The sequence below is a fragment of the Dromaius novaehollandiae genome, chromosome 2 (genome assembly GCF_036370855.1).
Source record: "Dromaius novaehollandiae isolate bDroNov1 chromosome 2, bDroNov1.hap1, whole genome shotgun sequence".
In the NCBI taxonomy this organism is placed as follows: Eukaryota; Metazoa; Chordata; class Aves; order Casuariiformes; family Dromaiidae; genus Dromaius; species Dromaius novaehollandiae.
The window spans coordinates 150,521,066-150,544,276 of NC_088099.1; the positions used below are offsets into that span (position 1 = coordinate 150,521,066).

Sequence of the window (23,211 nt, forward strand, 5' to 3'; positions counted from 1 at the left end):
GAATGCCAGAATGTGGAGCAAAGCCATCAATTTAAAATGGAAGGGCAGAAGGATCAAAAGTAAAAGCGGAATAGGTGTTTTTAAACACTGAGTCTAATACAGTCGAGAAACAGACTGACACATTCATATATGTTAATATATGCATATATGTAGCTTCAGAGTTACAAGAAGATGTATGAAAAGGAGAACTCAAACTCTCACTGTTTCCACACTACGCAAACATACACCAAGCTGTAGGAATTCACTTGAATTCAATCCCGACAGCATTGTGCTTTACATTCTGCATGTACTTAGCACATTCAAGCCATCCACCAAACTTCTGTCATCCTCTCTGTTGTCAACCTAAGGCATCAGAGTTTGAGACATCAAACAATGATGAAGGAGTAGACTTAGAAATCTTGAGCTAGAACAGACGGCACTCATTTGCTGTTCAGATATGTATAGATTTATCTTCTCATCTTGCAAGAGTACCATTAGAGAATGACATATAAAGAAGTAGCTTCTGTATTTCAGATCCACTTAATTCGCAGCAGACTGCATTGCATCCAGAAAGAATGGCACTTAATGGCTATTTTTTCTAAATGCAAATCATAATTTCATCATAAGGAAGAGAACAAAAAAAGTATTATATTTACCCTCTGCTACCTTGGTGTTTAGTATTCAGCACATTTCAAGCAGAAATTAAAATCAGTATTTTGCAAAGGGCTACTGAATTTTTTGGTAATTCTTTAGAAATGCAAATATGATCTTAAAAACTGACAAGTCATATCTTCATTAAAAAAGGTAAAAGTCACTTGGCTCGTATTACAAAGATAAGGTTTGTAATGTGAATAACAAGGGATTCTAGAATTAAAGGAAGCACACAGGCAGCTCTGTGGAGGTAAAGACAAGTATGCTTGATAAGACATACATTTCTTCATTTTGAGAATGCCTTGAATTTTAAAAGCTGTTTCCATTTTCAGATAAGTTACAGTAAGAAACAGTAAGGTGTTCAACTGAATATCTCTAAATACAGGCATCTTTGAAAAACTTTAGTTTTATAATCCAAGTCTGAGCTGCCTGAAGCTTCTTGCCATTTTCAAAATCTTCATGACATAATTGGTTTTGTGTGGAATAAAATACAATTGGGTTTTTTTGTTTATATAACTGTTCTTGCTGAGATTAACTCAGTCTACTGCAAATAGTTATTTGCATATGAAGAGCTCATCTTTTGTGCCTGAAAGTTTGTAAAATGTGTCACGATAAAAACCTTGTTAAATATTCTGACATATCACCTGTAATGAAGAAATTGCAGTATTTTCTACATACCACAGAGCAGAAATGCACAGTCATACAGGTTTTGCTATCTCACCTCAGATGGACATGAGAATGCAGTAGACTTTACATACATACAGCAAACATTTTCTAAATCTCCTGGATCACTGCCATGAATGCAATGTTCTTCATGCAGATGTTTGTCCAGTCAAAGTATAAAACTGTGGAGGCAGGAAACCCATATATGCACTTACTGTTCTTCATAATAACTGTATACTTGTCTAGAGAGATCAACACTCTAGAATCTTCAATTTGTATCAGTGGTTTGCATGGGTAAACTGCACTGTAATAAAATAATACCCTCTGCACCAGAGGACCTGAGGCACAGAAATGAAAAGCCAGATCAGTAGACATACAGAAGGGACTTGCAGTTCCTATTTAAGTTGCAAATGCTCAACATTTATTGGGGGAAGGGGGGGAGTAAGAGAAGGTCAGGCTCAGAGTCTCATAGCAAGAGCCCCTGTAGTCATGGGGAGCTGGGAGAAGAGAGAGAACTTGCCGCAGACATACATGGGAAAATCCATCACTGGGGGTGGTGGGTAGAAGAATTTGACATTTTAAACATACTGACCAGCTCTGCTGGTAAGCAAACCAGGCACCTTGGATTCAAGTTTCATGCTCTTACCACTAAACCGCAATCCCTGCAGAGCATTTAAAGTAAAGCTGTAAAATGGAACATCAAACAGCAAATGCAAAGCTCTAGGATGTACTTGAATATTATCAAGAACATTCAGCTAGTCAGCCTTCTCCTTGGCTAAACATACCTACAAAAAGAGAAATTGTTCCATATAGCAGAACATCTAGGGACTCTTTACATCGTTACTACTAGGGGAGAGTAGAGTGTCTCTGTTACAAACTAAGCGTGAATGAACCCCCCCCCCCGCAAAAAAAAAAAAAAAACAAAAAACCACACACACACACAAGAAACAAACATTGTAAGAACCAGTGATGAAAAAATAAGTCAATGCAGTTTATGGCTAAATAAAATGGTTACTGGTTTAGACAAAATATCAGAAGTTGGCAGTGTGGGATGTAAGTGAGAAAGAAGGATAATACTATATGGTTCTGATATCAACTCATTTCAATACAAATCTCTTGAGACACACTATTCCTCCATAGCATTGCATGTCATTGTTGTGTGCCTTTTCTCATTACATTTCTGCAAGGTTTAACCGCAGCCTAACATATTTTTAAAAAGAAAAATCAACCCACCAGTGGCACACACCATGCTGAACCTCATGAAGTCTAGAGCCAATTACCATTTGATGGATTTTGTTTTTCTCTGAAAAGAAAAGCTTTGTAATGAAAATTTTATGTGGAAATTGATATACTGAGCAAAAGCATTACTAAGTCCAGCAACAGTCAATAATATTTCAGAGAAAGGTATAAGAAACCTCTTGTTGGTAAAGGCAAATTCCACTTCCACACTAGAGTATTCCTAGTCTGTAATACTCAAGCCTAAACCCAGAAGCATATGATTAAATAGCTCCTCTAAAAATTTTAATTCTAATAAAGGTATATTGCTTTCATTTACATATAAAAATACTTCCCACTTTTAACCTGCAATGGTCAAATATCAAAGATTTAGCAGGAATGCCTACAAACAGCCTGCTATGATGAACATCTTCCTAGTCCCATGATCTGGGAGTAATCATTTTGTTTCCTTCTACCCATATCCCCATTCACACTAGAGTTGAGTTAAAAATCTCTTGTGACTTGATTTTCAAGAGGTTCGAAACATCCCCAGGCCTCTCTTACCTCAGAGGAACTCAGGCCTTTATATCCCCAGGACTCAATTTCTACATTTATAAGGGCTACCCCTCAATTCAGAGAGGTGCACAGGAAAGTGTTCTGAGCACTTCCAAAAGGCAATAGAAAAACAGAAGAATAAATGATTTTCAGAGATTGTCAAAATTGGCATGTTAAGAATGAGGCTACTGGGTTTGCTAACCCCTCATAAATAGACTAACAGGGGAGAAAAACCCAAAGGCCATGGTAGATAAAGTACCACTGCTACTAACACTCCAGGGGATTTTCTCTTGGATTTTAAAGTGTCAGTGCACATATTTTTCTGAAGGTCTCCACATCTAAGGGTATCAACTACACGTGTAGCTGTTTATCAGCTAAAGTGCGTACACTAAGCTCTGTGAGGATAAAAGCAACAGCGTGTAGATGAAAAAAACTTAAGACTTCAATAATTAGAAAAAGCCAGCTGCAGCTAATAAGGAGAAAGAATGTTAAACTGGGATTTTTTTTCTTTAAAAAAAAAACACTTTAGTGCAGCTGAGACACAGGAGCCAAGTAAATCACTGGACTCTTTCACTACATGAATGCTGGTAGAAAACTGTGCATGCAAAAACTACTACAGCTGATCTGGTAGGAACACAAGCCCTAAATGGAGGTCTTCGTTCAGGTCAAGCTTTGGCAAATTCTAATCCTTCTCAGGTGACATTACTTGTATTCGACCACATCCAGTTGATCTCCTCAAATATTTTCCTTCCTCTCCTCCTTAAGCCTTCCAGAGTGTGTTTAAGTAGCAGAGACTAATGTTATTTTACCCAATGAGCCTCATATTACACCAGGCTCAATATGCAGTAGTTTCACTTAGTGGCTGCTTGGAAAGCTATTAAGAGAAAACAATATGAAACCAAGTCTGTCTTCAGATTCAGGTTTACTAGAGTCACATTTCAATCCTTTTCCAAAAGCTGAAAAAACCCTACATGTATTTATGCCACTGCTAATGTTACAATAACTAAAATAAAAGCTGGAAGCAGCTAGACTTTTTCCAGGAGTCTGATGGAAAGAACTAAAAGGAATGAAAAAGAGTGACTTCTCAAATATAGCATTAGTAGTGAAGTAAACTATAGCTTTTAAATATGAGAACTGCCTGACTTTCAGTCTTCTGTGGGATCTGAACAAGTCTGAGAGTAGTATGTATAAGAATACAATATGCACCGGAGCAAGCACCATTTCAGAAATACATGCTGTATCTGATGCAGATTGGTATTACCCACAGACTTACTCCTGACATACAAATACACTGAAATCAGAGTTAGTTCCAGTATCTTAATCATTTCATTCACAATGAATGATATTTTCAATTTTATATTTCTTATATGAATATTTGAAAAGAAAAAAGAGGATCAAGGAACCTGTAATGTAAAACTAGTATGACAGAGAACCTTATTTTTATGACTTTGAATAGTCCTCCTATATTTCCCCGTGCATCAACATCAGCTCTGTTTGCATGAGAGCGTGTACAGGAGGGAGAAATGAGATACAGCGTGGAGGTAGGACAGTGCTATTTCAATGCTTCTGCTAGAATGGGACTCTCGTTGAGGGGGAAGTGATAGAGCTGGGAACTCTTGTGTCATCCCGAATACCAGGAAACTCCTCTGCATTGATCTCAGTACTCTCAAAGGTGTTAAGGTAGTTACAACTGCAGACGGTTCAGCTCATTAGCCCTACAGATTTCTAAAGGGACTAGGCTCTCCATGTTTCCTCTCTACAGCAGCCTAAGATAACTGAAAACCAAGCAGGCACAAGCTAGGTCCCGATACATTTGCAAACCGCCCCTCCAGAATACTGCTGGCACAAGATGCAGATAAGGCATTTTTAGCAGAAGTACCTAAAATTGAGCAGAACTAGATCTGTGTGGACAAAATACAGAAGTCTCTGCATGGGTTAGAAATTATGTAAAGCAAAGCTGAATAGAGCATATAGAGCAGAAATCTGGGAAAGACAGTAGGATGGTTGTTGATTTGCTGAATTGCCTCTGTGCCAGCTCAGAAGGATCCAAATGAGGCTGAGCTTTGATGATCTATTTCCTCAAATTGAAATAGCAGTTAGTGCTAGCACATGCCCCGAACACAGGGGGCAGCATAAACCAGTGAATATGGACAAGTACGGAGACTTGGGATGTAGGAGTTCGTGCTACTTCACCCCAAGCTATTAATCACAAGGCTACTCTGTCTCCTCTTCCTCTCCTATCCTGCATCCATTTTGTTTACTTGAACTCTTCAAAAGTATATATTTTTACTATTAGACATCTGTACAGCAGTAGAGATGCACACTGTATAGCACTGGGTGACCTGAAGATTCTGTTCAAATAAAATATAATTTTGTGAAAGACAATAAATTTGAATCAAGGTAAGAGTTACAGAAAAAAGTTACTTTGAACAATACAGAAATGTCTGGAACTTCTCATTTTAAACTATAGATACAAGTGTTTCCTAAAACTCAATTCCCCTTCCCCCCAAAAAATACCTTTGAAGGCCAAGTGCAACAGATATAGTCCAGCAAAAATCTTAGATGGAATAAAAGAGTTATGATGAACACTTGTAATTCTGCAGTTTCACTAGCATGAAAAGGAACCATGACCCACTGTCACCTCAGCATCACTGGAATCACTGGCAAGTTTCAGCGTTGCTGTACCAAATACAGTTGGAGGACAAAACGCTTGTCAAGAAGCACAATTTCAATTACATATTTTAATTTACTCCAATGTTTTTTTTAACTAATTTTTTCATGCTAGAATGCTGCTAAACATTTACCTAAAGCATACATTTATTAATGCAAACATTTTTGTGTGTGAAGCCTAACAATAAAAGAAATCTAACTTGCTGAATGTACTCTTACTAGCAAGGCAGACTTTCCAGCACTGTTCCATGTCAGACCTGTAACAGCGACACAACCCAGACAATCTTCCCATGTGCAATCAACATTTGGTGGACACCTCTAAAATCACCAAGACATGCATTCAGGCCAGGTACAGTTTTGATGGCCTAGAAGCTGAGGCATCCTATCCAACTTGAAAAACTATTATAATCTGTTACCACAGGAGGAGGGTAACGACAGCAAAGGCACACAACTACCTTACTCCAAAAGGTTGCTCCTCAGGTCTACTTTCCTCAGAAGTGACAGTCTAGCAAAGTAGAGGAGAAAAAACTGACTCATTATGGAAAGGACAGGGAACAGGATTTAGAAGTAAAAACTGGAATGCTCATGATAAAGGTATTAAAACATGTAATTTGATGAGGCTAGATAAATAAAACTAACACCTTACAAAACATTTTGTTCTTAGGTTCCTGGCAAGAGAGAAGCACTTCAAATTGGCAGCCATTTGTAAAAGTTCATAAAACAGGTCTGAAGCAGCTGTAATGAAAGACCAAAGGACATTTCTGCTAGTGGAGGGAAGTCCAGGACAGACACTGTTCTGGGGACCTAGCTTCAGCGATTCTTTCTTTGTCGTTGTCTCCAGCAGTGCCAGCACCACAGGGCCTCATCTCAGCTGATATCCTTAAATACTATCTCAATATAGATAATGTTAAAGATGATAAGTCCATTCAAGAATCTTAGCTACATGCTTGTCAGTAGCTTCTACAGGAAAGTCGATCAGTAGGTTTATAATGAAAATTTATCTACCAGAAATTTAGTAGTAATTCAAAAACATATGAGAGCAAATCATTAACACTTGTCCTTGCTGAACAGCGTTGCTATTTCAGTGGTTTCCAACCTGCCCAGCAAGTTTTAGTACAGACGTGCTGGTGGCTGTCAGCACTGCTATACATGTGCAGATTAATCTGTGCATGCACAACAGCCATTTGTCTGATGTGGCTGGTTTGGGTTTTTTGGTATTTCAAAAGGTGGCAACCATACAGTTGAAAAGACCATACATTACTTCAGAGTATAGCTTTCTGTGCAACATATTTCACCCAACATTTCAACTCAGAAAAAGCAAAAGACTTGTCTGGATCAGGAAATTTATACCCAGCTACACCACTGCAATTCTCTAACATACTGCAAAGGGAAAACAGTATTTATAAGACAGCACAAATTTTTCCCAGTATAATAAAAGGCACAGACTGTTTTCATTGTTGCATGTGGTCTGCTTGGGAGTTAGTGTTCATGCAATGGCCCAGTATAAAAATAAATAAAATAATGATAATAAAGCCATTTTAGACAGTACCTAACAGCTGACACCACAAACAGTATTGATCTTTTAGGTCCCTTCCCCAATCTCACTACATCTCAGTGTGTTTGTTTTTCCATTAAGAAGGAAAAACTCTTGATTATTCTCCAAAAAAATAAATTTATCTCTCTGAAACTTTTATTTTAAGACTCATAAGCCATACACTCTGGATGATTTTTAGATTTATATTTAAAAACTCTTAGAAAGCAAAATTTACTTTTTCAGACAGAATTCATATTGGAAGGATTTCCATAACATTTTGAATCTGTGTTAACTGTATGTAAGATTTGCTGTTATCCTTAACAAATAATGTTCATAATTTAGTTAAAAGAGTGTTTATTCTGAGTGTAATTACAGAACTGTATGCCTCCTTAAGATGTTCATTGTAGATAATTACACTTTCCTTATTACAGTCATATGAGCACCATCCCATAAAAATAAAGGAATGAGAGAGCCTAGCATAAATTCCATTCCCCTATAAAAGGGCAAAGTCTTACAAATATATCAAGTATTTGGCTGTACTGAAATTGGTATATCAAAAAGAAATACATAACTGATGAATGACTGAACACCAAGATCTACAAACTGCCTGCTATCAGAAGATGTTTCCAAGCCTCTCCTATCGGGTAAAACAGATTATTAACATTTTTTACAGTGCTCACCGCATCTTGACAGGTGGAATCTTAGAAACCTCCCCTTGCTTTGTGATCATACATAATCAAGGTACTTAAAATACCAGTTCCTTCTCTGCTTTCCCCTAAGAAGTCATGTCTTTCTGACCCATACTACAATTTTATCCCTTGGTTTATGTTCTTTCACTCCTTCCAGTTTATACACTAAAGTGCATAAACAAGTGAAAAGGCCAGGAAATTTAATCACCAATCTTCCTCATGGTACCACCCAAAGAGAAATTTGAAATCCCAGTGTTTAAAAAACAAGCTGTCCCATCAAAATAGATGAAGATTAAAGCAAAGCTACATAAATTCCGTGCAGCGTTGCACTCAGAGCATTTAAGTACTAACATAAGGACAAGGCAGTGTGTGCTGCACATGTCCAGAAAGTGCTAGCACCTGCTCTGTGGACCACAGTTTGATAGGGCCTGTGATGTGTGAGGCTTTGAAATCAAGGGGCTGAGATAGAGTGATTCAAAGGTGAAGCGTACAATTAAGGTCTCAAACCCTTGTAGTCTTAGAGAATGTCAGAAAACCCATATATCTCTACAGAAAAAACTATTGTGATATCCCATCATTTTACATGAGCTACAGTGGTGGCCTCCGTTCTGCACTTAAAACATCTACTTTAACATCAATAAAGTGTCTTTAAATATGATATTTACAAACACCAATTTTTTTGTAATTGTCCCCCTCTCCACTGCAGAAACTACACTGGAAAGGTAAAATATCTGTCGGTCTCATTCTTTCACACTTGCTGCTCTTGCGTTTGACACATTGTTGCACTATTCTCTGCCTTCTTGGGGGGGGGGGGGGGGCAACAAACACTGGAGAGACCACCACCACCTTGATCTATTTCAGCTTTGTTTCTCCTGAGTTTTGGAAAGTATTAGTGGAAATAGACAGGACCTCATGATGAGCAAGAGCTGGACCAGTCATACCTAGAGAAACATAACTGTATCATCTTCTTCTTCAGTCAAGCTCAGAAGTTATTTTACTACGCACAGATACATAAAGTTCAAACATAATGATAAACCTTGGTCAATAAGTAGCTGTTATGCATGGAGACGCTTGACAAAGCCATAGTGTGGACACGAGAAATAGCTGTGCAAGCCAACCTCTACATCTACCTACTTGCGCTCAGGAGCCACAGCCACTTAACACTTCACTTTCTCAGATGCACTAGTCAGAATCCAAATACCAAAAAGTCATACCACCACCCTGTTCCACACTCCACACCAAAAGTTGTTTGAGAAGGAGATTTAATAGGCTTTAAACCCAATATTACTGCCCCAGAAAGTGGTGGGTTTACTCTGCATGCACAAAGTGACTTTGCAGTATCCATCTGATGCTTTCCAAAGCATTGCATCTCCTAAGCAAGTACGACACAGACCATGAGTGTACACACCATGACAGTACATAATTTGTGTGTGAAGCAGCCCTTGATGAAAGTCTAGCCATTACACTTGTGCACTTCTTGCACACTGTACATTATTGCCAGTATATATATGAACTAATGCTTTTCACTAAGAAAAGGATTAGCAAATACCTGGAGTTTAGACAAATACATAAGTTCTCCAACTATGCCTGAGCACAACTGAGGTGAAAAGAGGACATACCTGAAGAAAAGTTTGATTTAATGTAGTATTATATAGAAAATACACCTGGAAACTACATAAATCTAACACAAGAGAATGTACAACTTCCAGGCACTGTCTCTGTTAAAGTTAGCAGAGCTGCATTAACACATAATTTTAATGATAGAGGTCAGAAGATCAAGGATGTGGTGGATCCCTTCTCATCTGGGATTTGTTTCAGCATACTTCAAGCTCCAACAATGAAGATGTGTGTATCTGAGCTACGCTTCAATTATAGTTAGAAGCAATCTAATCATCTTACTTAATAGAGTTTGGGGCATGCTTTATCTAATCAAATGCAGGCATCTACCACTGGGTGAGTTAAATGGTACCTACAGCTCCATGGATTGCACTGACCAACACTCCATTACTATAAAAGAAAAAAATAGACATCCATGTTGCAGATAATTAGGTTTACTCACACAAATCTCACCCCTGAGGTTTAAATCAAGGATGCATTTTTGGAAAGAGATGGCTCAGCCATAAGCTTCTGAGTTTGATGTATGGACCACTGGGAAAAATTTGCAATCAATGATGACCAGCATGTTTGACTCCTAAGCTATGGAAAAAAAAAAAAAGTAGTTTTTTTAGTACTAAGAAAAACCTAGACGATCAAAAACAGAATGCAGACCTCCAGGGGTTAGTCAGACTCTTGGTAGAAGCAGTGAGAGAAAGAAAACAACAAAAAAAGAACACATTGTCAAAAAACATTGTCTATTTCTTTAAGCCTTGAATTGTGATAGTGAACAACTTTCCAATTTAACTTTTAATAACAGCACATTTTTCAATAAAAGCAACGTATATAAACACCATGATAACATACCTATCACACACTAATTATGCTGGCCTGCATACAGTACATTGTAGATGATACATTAAAATGTGAAACTGCATTCTTACTTTTAACATCTTAGCTTTCCTGTATTAGTATACATCCTCACTTTTGGTATCAGTTGTGTATTTTGAACTGCTCTGGCAACAGATTTCAGCTAAGCCTTGGAAAACATACCCCCCATAAAAGGAAAAAACACAGTTAAACCAAGTTTATCAAGTAGACAAATGCAAGCCCTCCTTTTACTTTGTAAATCCTTCCTGCAGGTTTTAATACAAAAGAATACAAGGTTAGTCTTACCAGCTCTGACCAGAGACCCAGCTAGCCCAGTATCCTAATCCCAACAGTGACCTGTAAAGGAAGCTAAGGGGAAGCATACGGAAAAGGAAAAGCATACATACAACTATAGTGTGCCAGTACATGCTCCCTGTTTTCAGTTTCCCACCGTCGTGGAAGTTAAGACACCTAAAGGCTTCATTCAGATGCATATGACTTGCTCCAGGGTATCCTGCCCAGCCTACAACTGTTGCTGTAGAAGATCATGTAAATCCCATGTCACATTTGCCAGGCACAAATGGATGTCTTTAAAATATCACAAACAGCACTACGAAACCTCCTTTAGGCAACTGAATCAAGTACCTAATGGACAAGCATCTAAACTTCCTTGCCAATTTCACGCTGAATCCCACTCTTGGCATTTTGAGCATCTCTTCTGCAAATCTTCAAAACCTGCTTTAGCATTGACACTCTCAACAATACTGCATTATTAGCTGGTTTGTTATTCATTCATCCATACTTTCTTTCCCAGACAGCTAATCAACATACTGAAAAAAAATCCAGCATAAACACCAGGAAGAAAACTGTTCAGTTATTCCTATCATTCATTTGCTACCTTTTTATTAAAGTCTTTGCTTTTATCTCATGGTAGTTTATCATTTTTAAAGTATTTGTTCAGAAACAAGGTCTAAAGATTTTTGGAAATAAAAATTTACTATATCAACCAGATCACTTTCATCCAGGTTTGCCACCAAAGAGCCCCCAAAGAGATTTGTGAGAAATCTCTACAGTGGCTTTAATATCTTTTCTGGATTATACATTATGTACATATTAATACTATTCTGTATCACCAGTATGAACCAATTTTCCTAATATGGAAAACTAACCACATGCTCAAATCCTCCACTCAGGTTTTAAAATTTGGTGACAAATTTGCTATGGATTAATTTTCTTTGGTACCAGAGGAAAGGAAGAAAGCTTTAACACCCCAGTTACTAGCTTAGCAATTTCATATTTGACGTTTCTTTACAACTCTTGAATGAAGAGAGTCCCGCCCTGGTGATAGACATTTCAATCTGCTCAAGACAGCAGAAGTTGGCATTTTAGTTTAAGAAATTCTCAAACTTATCGGACACTAAGGCATAATTAGCCACAAGTTTTTTAAAGTCCTGATTTGTTAACAGTTTCAGTGTTAGGGATTTCTTACTGTTATAGTATGATACGTATATAAAGAATACTTTATAATTAACTGTCCTAAGTAGTAGGGGATTGAGGAACAGAAGCTATCCTCCACTGCTTTACTATGGATCATAATTAGCTGGGAAATTGTTCAAGAAAGTGCAGCTTGCCTTGGTTCTTCCATAAATTATGCTACAAGCATTTAATATAACACCTGAGGAAATCACATATTTCAAAGCACAGCTTCCTCTTAAGATTTTATGCTTTAACCTACAAATAAAAATTTCACTCTCCTCCAAATGTACGACATGTTTCAGCAGGAGGCTGAAATTTCTAGTTCAAAGAGACAAGGAGAATAGAGTAGACATTTAGATACTGTTAAGACAACTAAAAGATGTTCTTTGTGGTATGTTTCCAACACAGGTTCCTTTTGCATAATACTCATATTATCACTCTTTCCCATAGCTTGACTCTGCAATACAATAGAAGAAGGCTCCAAGATTATCCCCATCTCATGTAAGCAACTAATCAGGAAAGCAAAATCAGGGGTCAGTTCTTCCAGTTAAAACCCCACATAACAGATTCCTACATTAAAACAGGTTTATGGTCAAGCATTAATGCAGATTTAATTAACAAAATCTTGATTCCACCTTAATATGTTCCTCCATATATGCATACACTCATATAAACACTATATACAGAGCTACAGTGAACCACCTTGACATCTGGGGAATTTCCATTCCTAAACACTCCTCCTATTTCCACCTCTAGGTATGTCACCCTCACTACTGTTGCTTACTATTCACTCATTGCCACAGAGGTAGACCCTTTCCTTATATACATCTATACAAGAGAATGGTAACATCCAGGAAATCCCAGAGGTGAGTACATAAGATAGTCCTTGTCATGCTCCTGAACATTTTTCTTATGAACTAAATCGAATGACAAGTTTTTCCCATCCACAGTTTTTCCTCAAGTTCTTCTTGGACAGAGGTAATTTCTCATCTCGCTGTGTGAAAGTGTCCCATTCAACATCTCAGCATTTGAACAGTGGTCTCATCAGCCCCAGCCAGGACGTATCACAGCCTCTCTGTACTACAAGGAAGTCTCCCTGTCAATGCCTGCACTGCTATCGCTTTGACATTTCTTGTCAGAGAACTCTCATCAGAGAACTAGCAACTAATTTTTAGATGGTAGTTTACAATGAACCCTACATTCTTTCCAGTCAGTGTTTTTGCAGAACACCACCACTCACCGTGGTAAGACAGGCTAACCTCCATTTCTATATACTACCATATTGATTTGAGATTCTCTTTGGGAAAATTATCATCCCTTCTCAAAGACAAGGAAAATACGCTGGTCTCTCATGTGCCCGTGATATTCAGTGAAATACTAAGACATGAAGCTGCTTATCTTACACTGACAGCTAAAAAGAAAAAAAACTGAAGAAAAGGTAAAAAATTTCCAAAGAAGCAAGCACGTAACAGAATAGGTATCCAAGAGAACTGAAAAGTCAATTTATGTAGTTAATCAAGAAAGGGAAAGGAGGTGCTTTGGTATTAGGCTAAGTTAGTTGTGAGATAAGTCTACTGACCCTTAAGCTATGTAACTCTGAAATATGTTTTAGAATAGCTTCTGAAGGAAAGGCAAGTAATCATAATTACCTTCTTAGCAAATTCTAGCTTTGGAAGCCTTTGTCCTGGACAGTTTCAGTGGAAGTAAGGGTACTGAACTGACTGACTATGGAAAACAATATTTTAATAAGCTGCAAAAGAAACTAAGAACAGCAGCAGAGTTAGCAAAATCTATGGTTTATCATGAATCTAAAGATTAATTTTTTAATATGGTAAGACTGACTAATAAAAAAAAAAGTCAGTGCCAGGTAGGAACCACATTGTAAGCCTCAACTTATCATTCCCCTTTTATTGCAATGTTGATGCCTTGGTTTGGGAGAGGGTTAAAAGCAAAAGTGGATAAAGAAATCTGGAAACTTCCTCCCAGACTGTTTAAACTCTTGTTTACTAGTGTATTCTACACCAGCTACAAATCCGCAAACGTGCCAAAACAGGGATATATAAAGTCTACTGTATACAGTTTAGCTGTGTTTAAAAAAAGAAGGTTGCTACATATGATATAGCTGCCTGTGATTCCAGACTGAATGCAATTGATTTCTACTGCACAGGAGACTAAATCTATGCCAAAAATTTTATTTCATTAAGAAAATGATATTATGGAGCATCTGAGCTCATGTAACAGACAAAACAGAATGCCAGAGAAATTTTAACTGCCAGTACCCCACAGTGAATGCCTGATTATTTGCAGATGGGATATGGAAAAATTGTGAAATTATTGGAATTCTGGGTCCTGAACGAAAGCATTACTTCAGACTGCATGTGTCATGGCAAATGTCTATTATAACTTTGAATACATTCTTAGATTTTTGCCTTCTTTGCTTAAAGTTAGCTATGCTTATTTGTTTAAACGTATTAACTGAAAAAAAGAGACCACATTCTTCAAAGTACAAAACAAAAACCTTAGGTGACAGAACAAAACAGTGCCAGTAAGTCAACTGTCAATACCGATGTTATTTATCCAATAACTAAACTAAAAACTAATTTAAATCAATCTCCTTTGGAAAAGCCAATTGTTCAGCAAGCACAACTATTGGTCTCAGATCAATCAGTGAACATGAGATCAATTAAAACCAGCTTAAGTTTTCGCAGAAGGACAATTCACACAACTCAAGTTAGACGTCTATTCATTTCAGGGCTCCCACAATGCAATCCTTAAGCTCTGTTGTAAAGCAGAAATACCACTATCACCCTCCGCTGTCTAGCCAGCACTCTAAGTAGTTCCACATTTAATTAAAGACACAGTATACCCTTTGTTAGCGCAGATAGGCTGGTCACTTTAAAGGACTGCTATCGTTTTAGCCACACACACAAAAATTACATTCTGGAAACCATCAGTTGAAAAGCCATCACAACTAAATCGCTTTACAATTTTACTTTACTTGCACCGGCTCCGAAGTTTACCAATGCCTGAAAGTGCAAAGCACTTTCCTTTTGCAGTTTTATCAGCATTTGTACTGCCTTACCCTCGGAAATGGTAGCTCGCTCCCCCTCCTGAGCAGCCTTTCAGTGCCATGCTGCCTGAAGCACCGGCAGCAGCAGCAGCTGAGCCACCTGGTGCTCCGTTAACTTTGGCTCTAGAACCGGGGGAGGCATGGCCGAGGAAAGACTAGGGAAAGGGGTCGCCGGAGAACCCAGAATGAGCGGACACTAAGGCCCTTTCCCGCGGAAGGTGAGCCCAGAAGCCCCACGCGGCGCTGACGTTTGGGGGAGAGCTGCAGTAACCTCGCCGTCCACACGGGTGCTGTACTGACATGCCTCACCGCGCCGACCGCTCCGCTCCGCTCGCCCAGCGCCAGCATCCCAGCGGAGCCCCGGCGCGTCCTCTCCCTCTCCCCCTCCGCGGGAAAGGCGAACTTTGCGCGGCTGTTGACTACGCGAGAGCAGGCGCACACGCGCCCCGCGCAGCCAGCGCCGGGCAGCGGTGCCCGAGCCCGGGCGGGCGCAGCTCCCCGCGGGGCGCGCCCGCCTGCGCGACGCCCGCCCGCGCGCCCCCCGCCAACGGCCGTAACGGCCGTAACGGCCGCGGGGCGCGCGGCGACCCCCGTCCGCCCGCGCGCGGCGCCGCTGCCTCAGGAGCCGGGGCCGCCCCGCGCCCGCCCGCCCACCGCGGGGGCTCGGGGCCGCGGCGCTCACACTCGCCCCGCGCCCGCCGTCCCGGTCACCGGCCGCCGCCTCCCGCTCAGCGGCGCTGCCCCTCCGGCGGGCGGGCGGCGGGGTCGCGGCGCCCCGGGGGGATCCTCCGCGCGAGCCGCCCCACGTGCTGCCCGCACAGCCGGCCCTGCCCGGGGGCAGCTCACCTGCCGCGGCGCCGAGCGCCCGGGCCCGCGGAGCGGGAAGGCAGGCGGCCCCCGGCGCCAGGGCTCCCCGCTGCCGCCCCCCTGCCGCGCGCGCCCTCGGCCTTCCACGGGGGGTCCCGCAGCGGCCGGCGGCGCAGCTCACCTCTCTTGCCGCGTCTCCAGCGGGCGGCTTGGCAGTGGCCGTACTCCATGCAGTTGAGGACGATCAAGGCAAAGGAGAAGAGGCGGAACTGCATCCTGGGCCGCTGGGGCGGGCAGCCCCGCACGGCCGGGCGAGGAGCGGCGCGGGGCGGCCCCGGGCGAGGGGCGCCGGCGGGGCGCGGCGGGCTCCGGCTGCCGGGGCTCCGGCTCACGCGCCTCCCGCTCCGCTTCTCGAGCGCTGCAAACTCCCCGCGCCGGCCGGCATCGCCCCTGCGCTGCGGGGAAAGCGGGCAGAGCGGCGGCTCGCTCTCCGGCAGGCGCGCCCCGGCTCTGCCCGGCGAGAAACGCAGGCTCCCCGCGGCAGGCGGGAGCGGGGCTCCGCGACGGAGCCGCCGGCAGGCGCAACTTTGCGCGAAGCGGCGCGGGGCGAGCCGCCGCTCGGCACCCCGTGCGCCACGGGGATGCGCTGTCGCGGGAGCGGAGCGCTCTATTTATCCCGCGCGCCCGTGCGCCGCCCACCCGCGCGGCGCTGCGCGGGGCGCAGCCCCCACTCACCCGCGCGCGGCGCCGTCGGCGGGGCGGCCGCCGCGCCCCGTCAGCAGGGCGGCGGAGCGGCTCCGCGCGCCCCGCACGCGGCGCTGCGCCTCGGCGCCGGGGCGGGCGGCGGCCGCATGCGGGCGGTGCCGCCGGCGCGGGGCGAGCGGGGCGGCGGCGCCCGCGCGCCTCCCGCCTCCCGCCTCTCCGCTGCGGCCCGTCGGCGGGGGCCGCCAGGACGGGCAGAGGAGGCGGCGGCGGGGCCGCGCGGCTCCGCGGGGATGCGCGCAGCGCCCCGGTAAGTAGGTGGTGCTGTGGTCCAAGCCATGCCGCCGCCGGGCTCGCCGCCGCGCGGCCCTAGCGCCGCCGGCAGCGCCCCTCCGCGGGGTCCTAACGCCCGCCGCGCCCCCGCCCGTCCCCGGGTGGTCGCCGCAGAAGCTCTCGCCGGGGGCTGCTCCGCAGCAGGCTTCTCCCTTTCCCCCGCCCCAAAGCGTGCTGCTTTCCTTGCGCTTTGATAGCTGTGTGAGCTTTGCTCACGTCTTCTCCTTTTTTTTATTTTGCAGTGTTTGAGAGTGAAATATATTCCTCTTTTTCACCCCTGGTCTTAAGACCTTGATCTATTTATTTTGCGCTCCTTTTTTTTTTCTGAGTCCCTAAAATCCAATCTAGTTCCAAAGCCTCTTCTTTAAAGTGCTATTTGCATTATTCTGGGAAAATGACACTTAAAATTCTAAAGTATAACTTTAGTAAGTGATTTTTTGCTGTTTATAGTCCAGTCTCTACTGTCAGAGGTGTTGCAGAACTGCTTTTCCCAGTCAAAGGGGAAACCCTCATAGTACAGATGACAGGAGGGAGCACCCGAGTGATTCTGAGTGAAGCTAGTTCTGATCCAGAACAGTTCACTAACTCCTCGTAGCATCAGCCACGCTGACCCCAGACGGTCTGCAGAGTCGCTTGATCTCTCTGTTCCTTGCTGACAGCCTGTTCCCCGGCTCTGAAGGTGCCAAGGGACCCTGGTTCACGGGCTGCGGTGCCGGACCTGTTTGTTGGTGTGGTGCTGTGCTGGACCTAACGAGCCTCGGAGGACTGAGAGCGCTAAGGAGCAGGTGTAAAAACTGGAGAGGCAGCTTGGGTCTGGCACAGCTGGCACAAAACCAGGTCTAACAGACCCAGCTGGATCCAAGCTGTCTCTGCGCAGAACTGCGGGGAGTTTCTGTTCCTTTTGCCCGGCACTTCTGGTTCTGGGAACGTGGTGCTGAAACAGCCGAGCTGCCTCAGGACGGAGCCAGCTTGGTTCTGACAAAAGCAGATGTACTATTTCCAGAGCAGAACTGGCCCTAGCAAGAGCCTCACAACATGCACGTGGCACTGTGCCTGAGCTAATAAAACGTGTTAGACCCTAAGCAGGTTTTTTATCCAGGGCCCGGACGATCTGACCACAGATAAATGGAAGTTGACTGTCTGGTGTTTATATGGCCTCCCTGACCTTATCATCCCAAGACCTCAGAACTTTTCGATGTGTTTATCCTTATAATATTCCTCTGAAGCAGAGAAGCGCCATTATCCTCAGTTTACAGATGGAGGACTGAGTTACAAAGAGGCCAAATAATCTGCCTGAAATCGTAAGGGAAATATGTGACAGATTAGAAACTTGATCCCAAGTTTTTCAAGTTCTCAGATAGTACCATGACCACTGGGCTGCCCTTCTCTAAACTAAGCTATTATACAGTAGTTTATAGCTATAAAGTAGTTTAACTGCTATGAAGATTTTTAAAAGTCATGTCACAATATATGAAGATTTTCAAAAGATTTTAAAACACGAAGATTTTAAAAAGTCATGCCACAGTGTAAAGTGATAGCTTCTGATGTCAAATCTTTCTTCATCGTAATTGTCATTACTGGGTCTCAGCGGGCGAGATCCCACTGTGCTACACAGAGAGCCCCATACCTTCCAGTGTTGTTATAATCTAAGAACTGCAGAGACAGGACCTTTCAACTAATTAATAAAAACCTAAGAACTAGGTCAGTCAAGGTCATTCTAGCTCAATATCTTGTCTGAGTGGCCTCCAAGTGGATTTGGAGTGGGTGCTAAGGGAAAGAGTATAAAAAATCAGGCATGTGTATATGTGGTTTGTGGTCTTTGTTTTCTCCAATCTACTTATACAGTGAAACTCTCAAAAAGCTAAATATATATATTACTTGTTGCAACAGATATCATAATTTATTTTAATGGAGGATATTTATTGGCAACCAGAATTCCCCAAGATGTATAGTCCACATATCTATTCTAACTTTATGTGATGGATCATGTTCCTCAGACAGCTAAGATTGAGACTTTTTATACTAGCAGTAGCTTTAGAGTTACCATTTGCTGATGCAGAAATAGAAAGTGTATCACCACCCCACAGACTCTCCCAAATTGCAGGGCAAGGGAGAGACATATTAAACTACAAGAGGAAGGGAGAATCAAACAGAGGTCTTAATTACACATTTGAGGGAACTGCGGGAACTTGTAAATAATCGTCTTTCTTGTTTTTAGGTCCACATACCCACTGACCCTCAAAGTCAGGACAGGCTTTGAGTTAGGACAACAGTTAGCTGGAGATGAGTCTCTGAGTCCTTTGTGTAAATAGTGATATCAGCACCTCCCCCCCCCCCAACACAGCACCATTCCTGGATGCATCAGACATATATAAAAGGACCTTCAAATGGGTGAGGATGATTGAGGTCTCACAAACTGCCTTCCAGAGATGGCATTAGGGAAAACAGGTCTCAGACATTTGCCCAACTCTTGAGGGAGAATGGCTTTTCAGCCTTCAGTCTGGGCTCCAGCAAAAGTCTCCCAGGCCTAGGAAGTATCTCCAGGTGAAAATCCTAGCCTTTGAGAGCAGGGATAAGCAGTGGTTCTGGAGCTTGGGATTTCAACATCCAGTTTGAGCCAAGCAGGCAGACCGCACAAGGGCAGTCCCCACCGCACCTGGCAGCACTAGCCATGAACGAGCATCCCATACCGTACTGTGTAAATACGGGGCACAGCTACTTCCTCAGAAGTGCTCAGCGTGATGTATGTCAAGAGGCAGCTGGCAGGGACTACATCGGGAGACAGCGAGACAGTGGTCTGTAATAGGCAGATGGCTCAGCACGGGTGGCATTTTTGAGACATTTGTAGGGAACACAGCTATGACAGCTTTAAAGGAATATAATTAATTAGTTTTTTTTTTTTTTTTTTTTTTTAATATTTATGAAGAGCTCTTCCCAAGCATGATGAACTGCTGGGAAGACAATCTAAAAGCACTTGTTTGAAAGGTCCAGAATTTGAGTAATAGAGACCTGCATCTTTGATCAAATAGAGATGTGAGGTGAACTCTTAGTAGTGAATGAGATAACATAGACAAGAAATGTTTTCAAGGAGTAGTTAAGCAGTTTATCCTTCTATTATGAGGGAGAATCAGTGAAGTATGCAAGAAAAGAAGCATTATACTCAAAGTTAATGGCCAAGAACACAATTCTAGATAGAGAACAGGTTAAAATTGCATTTAAATTCACAGAATATGTTACAATAAGCAACATATTTGGTGATAAGAATTTGTATGATGATTTGGATAAATGGATGGAAAATTCATGTTTTAAAATAGATTACATCATAGAAAAAAATCTACTTTCTAGGTATAAACCAGATGTAGTCTGGTGGTGAAAACCTACAGGTAAATCTGAGATGATGACCAAGCTACTTCACTGTCAAATGTAACAGTGACGTTGTTCACAATGACCATGACTAAAGGTAACAGAAAAGCCTCTCAGAACAAATTTGTGCTATTCGAGTGAGTGTTTGCAAAAGGCCAAGAGGCTAGCTTTAGCATGAAGAGATAGAAAAAAGATAACTCAGTCATGATTCCAGAAATGGAATCCAGAATTTGTGTTTTTAGAGATTACCCGGAAATAGACAGCAAAGGGAGGAAAAAAGAGAGGGATGCCTAGAAGATACTGGTGAGTCCCTATCAGCCAGCTGGAAGGTGGATGAGGAAAAACCTTTGAATGTCTTCTGAAGGAATGACAGGAAAAATAGAATGAGAAGAACCATGGACAATCTAATGGACAAGAATTCAAACACATATCTAGCTCTTTATGATGGTCAATAGATCAAGAAGAATGAAGGTAAATTTGAGATTTGATTAAGATGAAGTCATTAAAGATTTTGAAGAGAATAGTGTCAGTGGTTCAGAAGCTGAAGATGAGTCTGGAGAGACCAGAGCGTGTTTACATTCAGAAAGAAGAGAGTCAGGGGGCTTGAGGGGTTAAAGAGCAGTGGAAGGAAAGGTACGGTGATGGCTTCTGTAGGACAGGGTAGACGTTTGTGTCTGTATTCAGTGGGTTCCCCACTGAAATCACCAGAAAGGAACTTTCTACAGACACTGAATGGTGTGTATACCATTTTGCAGGATTAGGGCATTAATGCATACTGCACACATTCTAGAGGTTGAATTGTCAAAGTAAGGAACTGGGAAAATGATCTGAGCAATGGTGTGTTCGATGGACATGGTCATAGAAAGAATGCATTAGTCAAGGCCCAAGAAGATGATGTGGCGATAATTGAAATACCAGATGATGAAAATCTGGGCAATAGCTTTAGCCTTGTGGATAGCTAGAAAGGATGTATTTTAGATGTGTTATTCAAAAGTCTCAGCAGCCAAATGAATGCATTTGAACAGTGCTGAGATGATTGATTATACACTGTTCTGAAATGATATTATTTTATAGAACTAGAGTTCTCTTCATTGAAAATTCAGTTTTGTGTGTTGTGTTCCACAGAGATTTCACTGGCTGTAAAAGATCCTGCCTTCTACACTTTGACTGTTAAAGCCAAAGCACTGCTGCTTTTGCAATATAAAGTAATTGAACCTTTCCATGCATTATCGGACTTCATAGAATGTTATCTCCAAGAATCCTAATTTCACTACACAGCAGACAGAGATCTTCAAATGAACAATACCAATATTTATTTTAAAAGAAATTTCCCCATCACTCTATATTGCTGTAGCTGGGCAACTCATCTCCTGTATGCTGAAGTCATGATCTTTCTGAAGACCAGAACTCCAGCAGTAATATTGAAGTCTAAATAGCTTTACACTGCAGTAGAGGAGATGTATGTCTTCAGTGAGAGAAATGTGTCATCCTGATGAGCTTTACATCTAAACTACATAAATAAATAAATTTATCTACAAACCAGCTTCCAACTTTTTATCTCCAAGTTGATCTTTACCTCCTTTAAATTCTCTTTCCTATAATATGTAATTATTTCATGAATTCTTCAAAATATGATCTAAAATAATAAATAAAATAGAGAATATTGTGCCCAGTTTGGGGCTTCCCAGAAAATTATGGATAAACCTGAGCAAGACCAGTAGGGCACCACCAAAACGATCACAGCTGTAGCATTTGTGCTGTGAGGAGAAACTGAGGGAATGGTGCTTTTGCAGCCTGGAGAAGAGACGGCTTCAGGATTCCCTGACAGCAGCCTTCCCGTACCTACAAAGAGGTTACTGAGAGGTAGACATGGGCTTTTACTGAGGTGCATGGCACAATAATAGGAGACAATGGTCGTGTATTAAAATAGGGAAGGTTCTCACTGTGTGTAAAGAAAAAAAAATCTCTGTGAAGATAATTAAGCATTGGAAGAGGCTTCAGAGAGGCTGTGAAGTCTCCTTCAAAAGCCTTGAGCAACCTGGGCTGCATTCTGTAGACCCTGCTTTTAGCAGGGGGTTGGACGAGGGACCTCCCAAGGTCCCTTTCAGCCTGGATGATTTGCTGACCCTATAAAAAACATGAAATTACAAAATAGGGTGAGGAGATTACCCCATGCACCCTTCAGACACATGCACATAACTTGCCTTCTGAGCCTAACTGGCCACCTGCAATACCCGCAGTATGCAAAGAAACATACTCTTAGAGTTGTGTCTCTTGGTTTTGAAGCAAAGGGAAGGACTCCAATCATTCTACTTTTAATTTTAAGGTACAAAGGATCTTTAAAAATAATTTTCTTTATAAAACTAGTCAAGCAAAACCATCCTGAAGTATTCCAGGCTATGGAGATTTCAGTATTTTCTATGGCAAAACTATTCTGATTTTATTAAAATGTTTTATCTCAGCAAAAATATCCCGTACGTTGTGCAGGAAGATTGCAGATATTGTTAAGAAACTGATTAGAAGCAAATCGAATTAAATTCCCGTATATATGGAGTAGAGGATGGGAGATTTTCATCTTTCTGACTCACCTCTCTCTCTGAAATAGTATCAAACTCCTCAATTTTGGACCTAATTATTCAGGCTTTGCTCATGCAAAACTTCCAGCAGTGTCCGTGAGCACTTTGCCTGAAAAAGAACAAATTCATTAAATCTCTACGTTTTCATTAAGGGCTCAGAGAATCAAATGGAGAGAAGAGCTAACATCCCCAAAATAACTTTTGTAGGACTCTTGAGTTTAATTTCCAGTTCTTTCTATTAAAAAAAAAAAGACATAGAAAAAGTAATAAGAAAAATATGCTCTAAATGATGTGTATCCTCCTCTCCCAAATTGGACTGGCACAAGACAACCAGTTCCTGTCTGCCAGCTGTGGACACCCTATTTCTCTTGGAGTGTGCAAGATCCAGTTTGCTAGTATGTGGATATTGCATTCTTAAGGTAAGATTCAAATTCCAGTTTGGCAGCTGCAGATAATCCACGTCTT

At 42.0% G+C, this 23,211-nt stretch overlaps 1 protein-coding gene across 1 annotated transcript in view; it reads right to left on the reverse strand.

The window, feature by feature from the left end:
* RSPO2 (R-spondin 2) overlaps window positions 1–16,113 on the reverse strand; it is a 110,700-nt gene extending 94,587 nt beyond the window's left edge. Inside the window, exon 1 of the mRNA XM_064507802.1 lies at window positions 15,954–16,113. Within this exon, the coding sequence (XP_064363872.1) occupies window positions 15,954–16,047 (94 nt within the window). The 5' untranslated portion in view covers window positions 16,048–16,113. The remainder of the gene's footprint in view (window positions 1–15,953) is intronic.
* Between the last annotated feature and the right edge of the window lie 7,098 nt (window positions 16,114–23,211).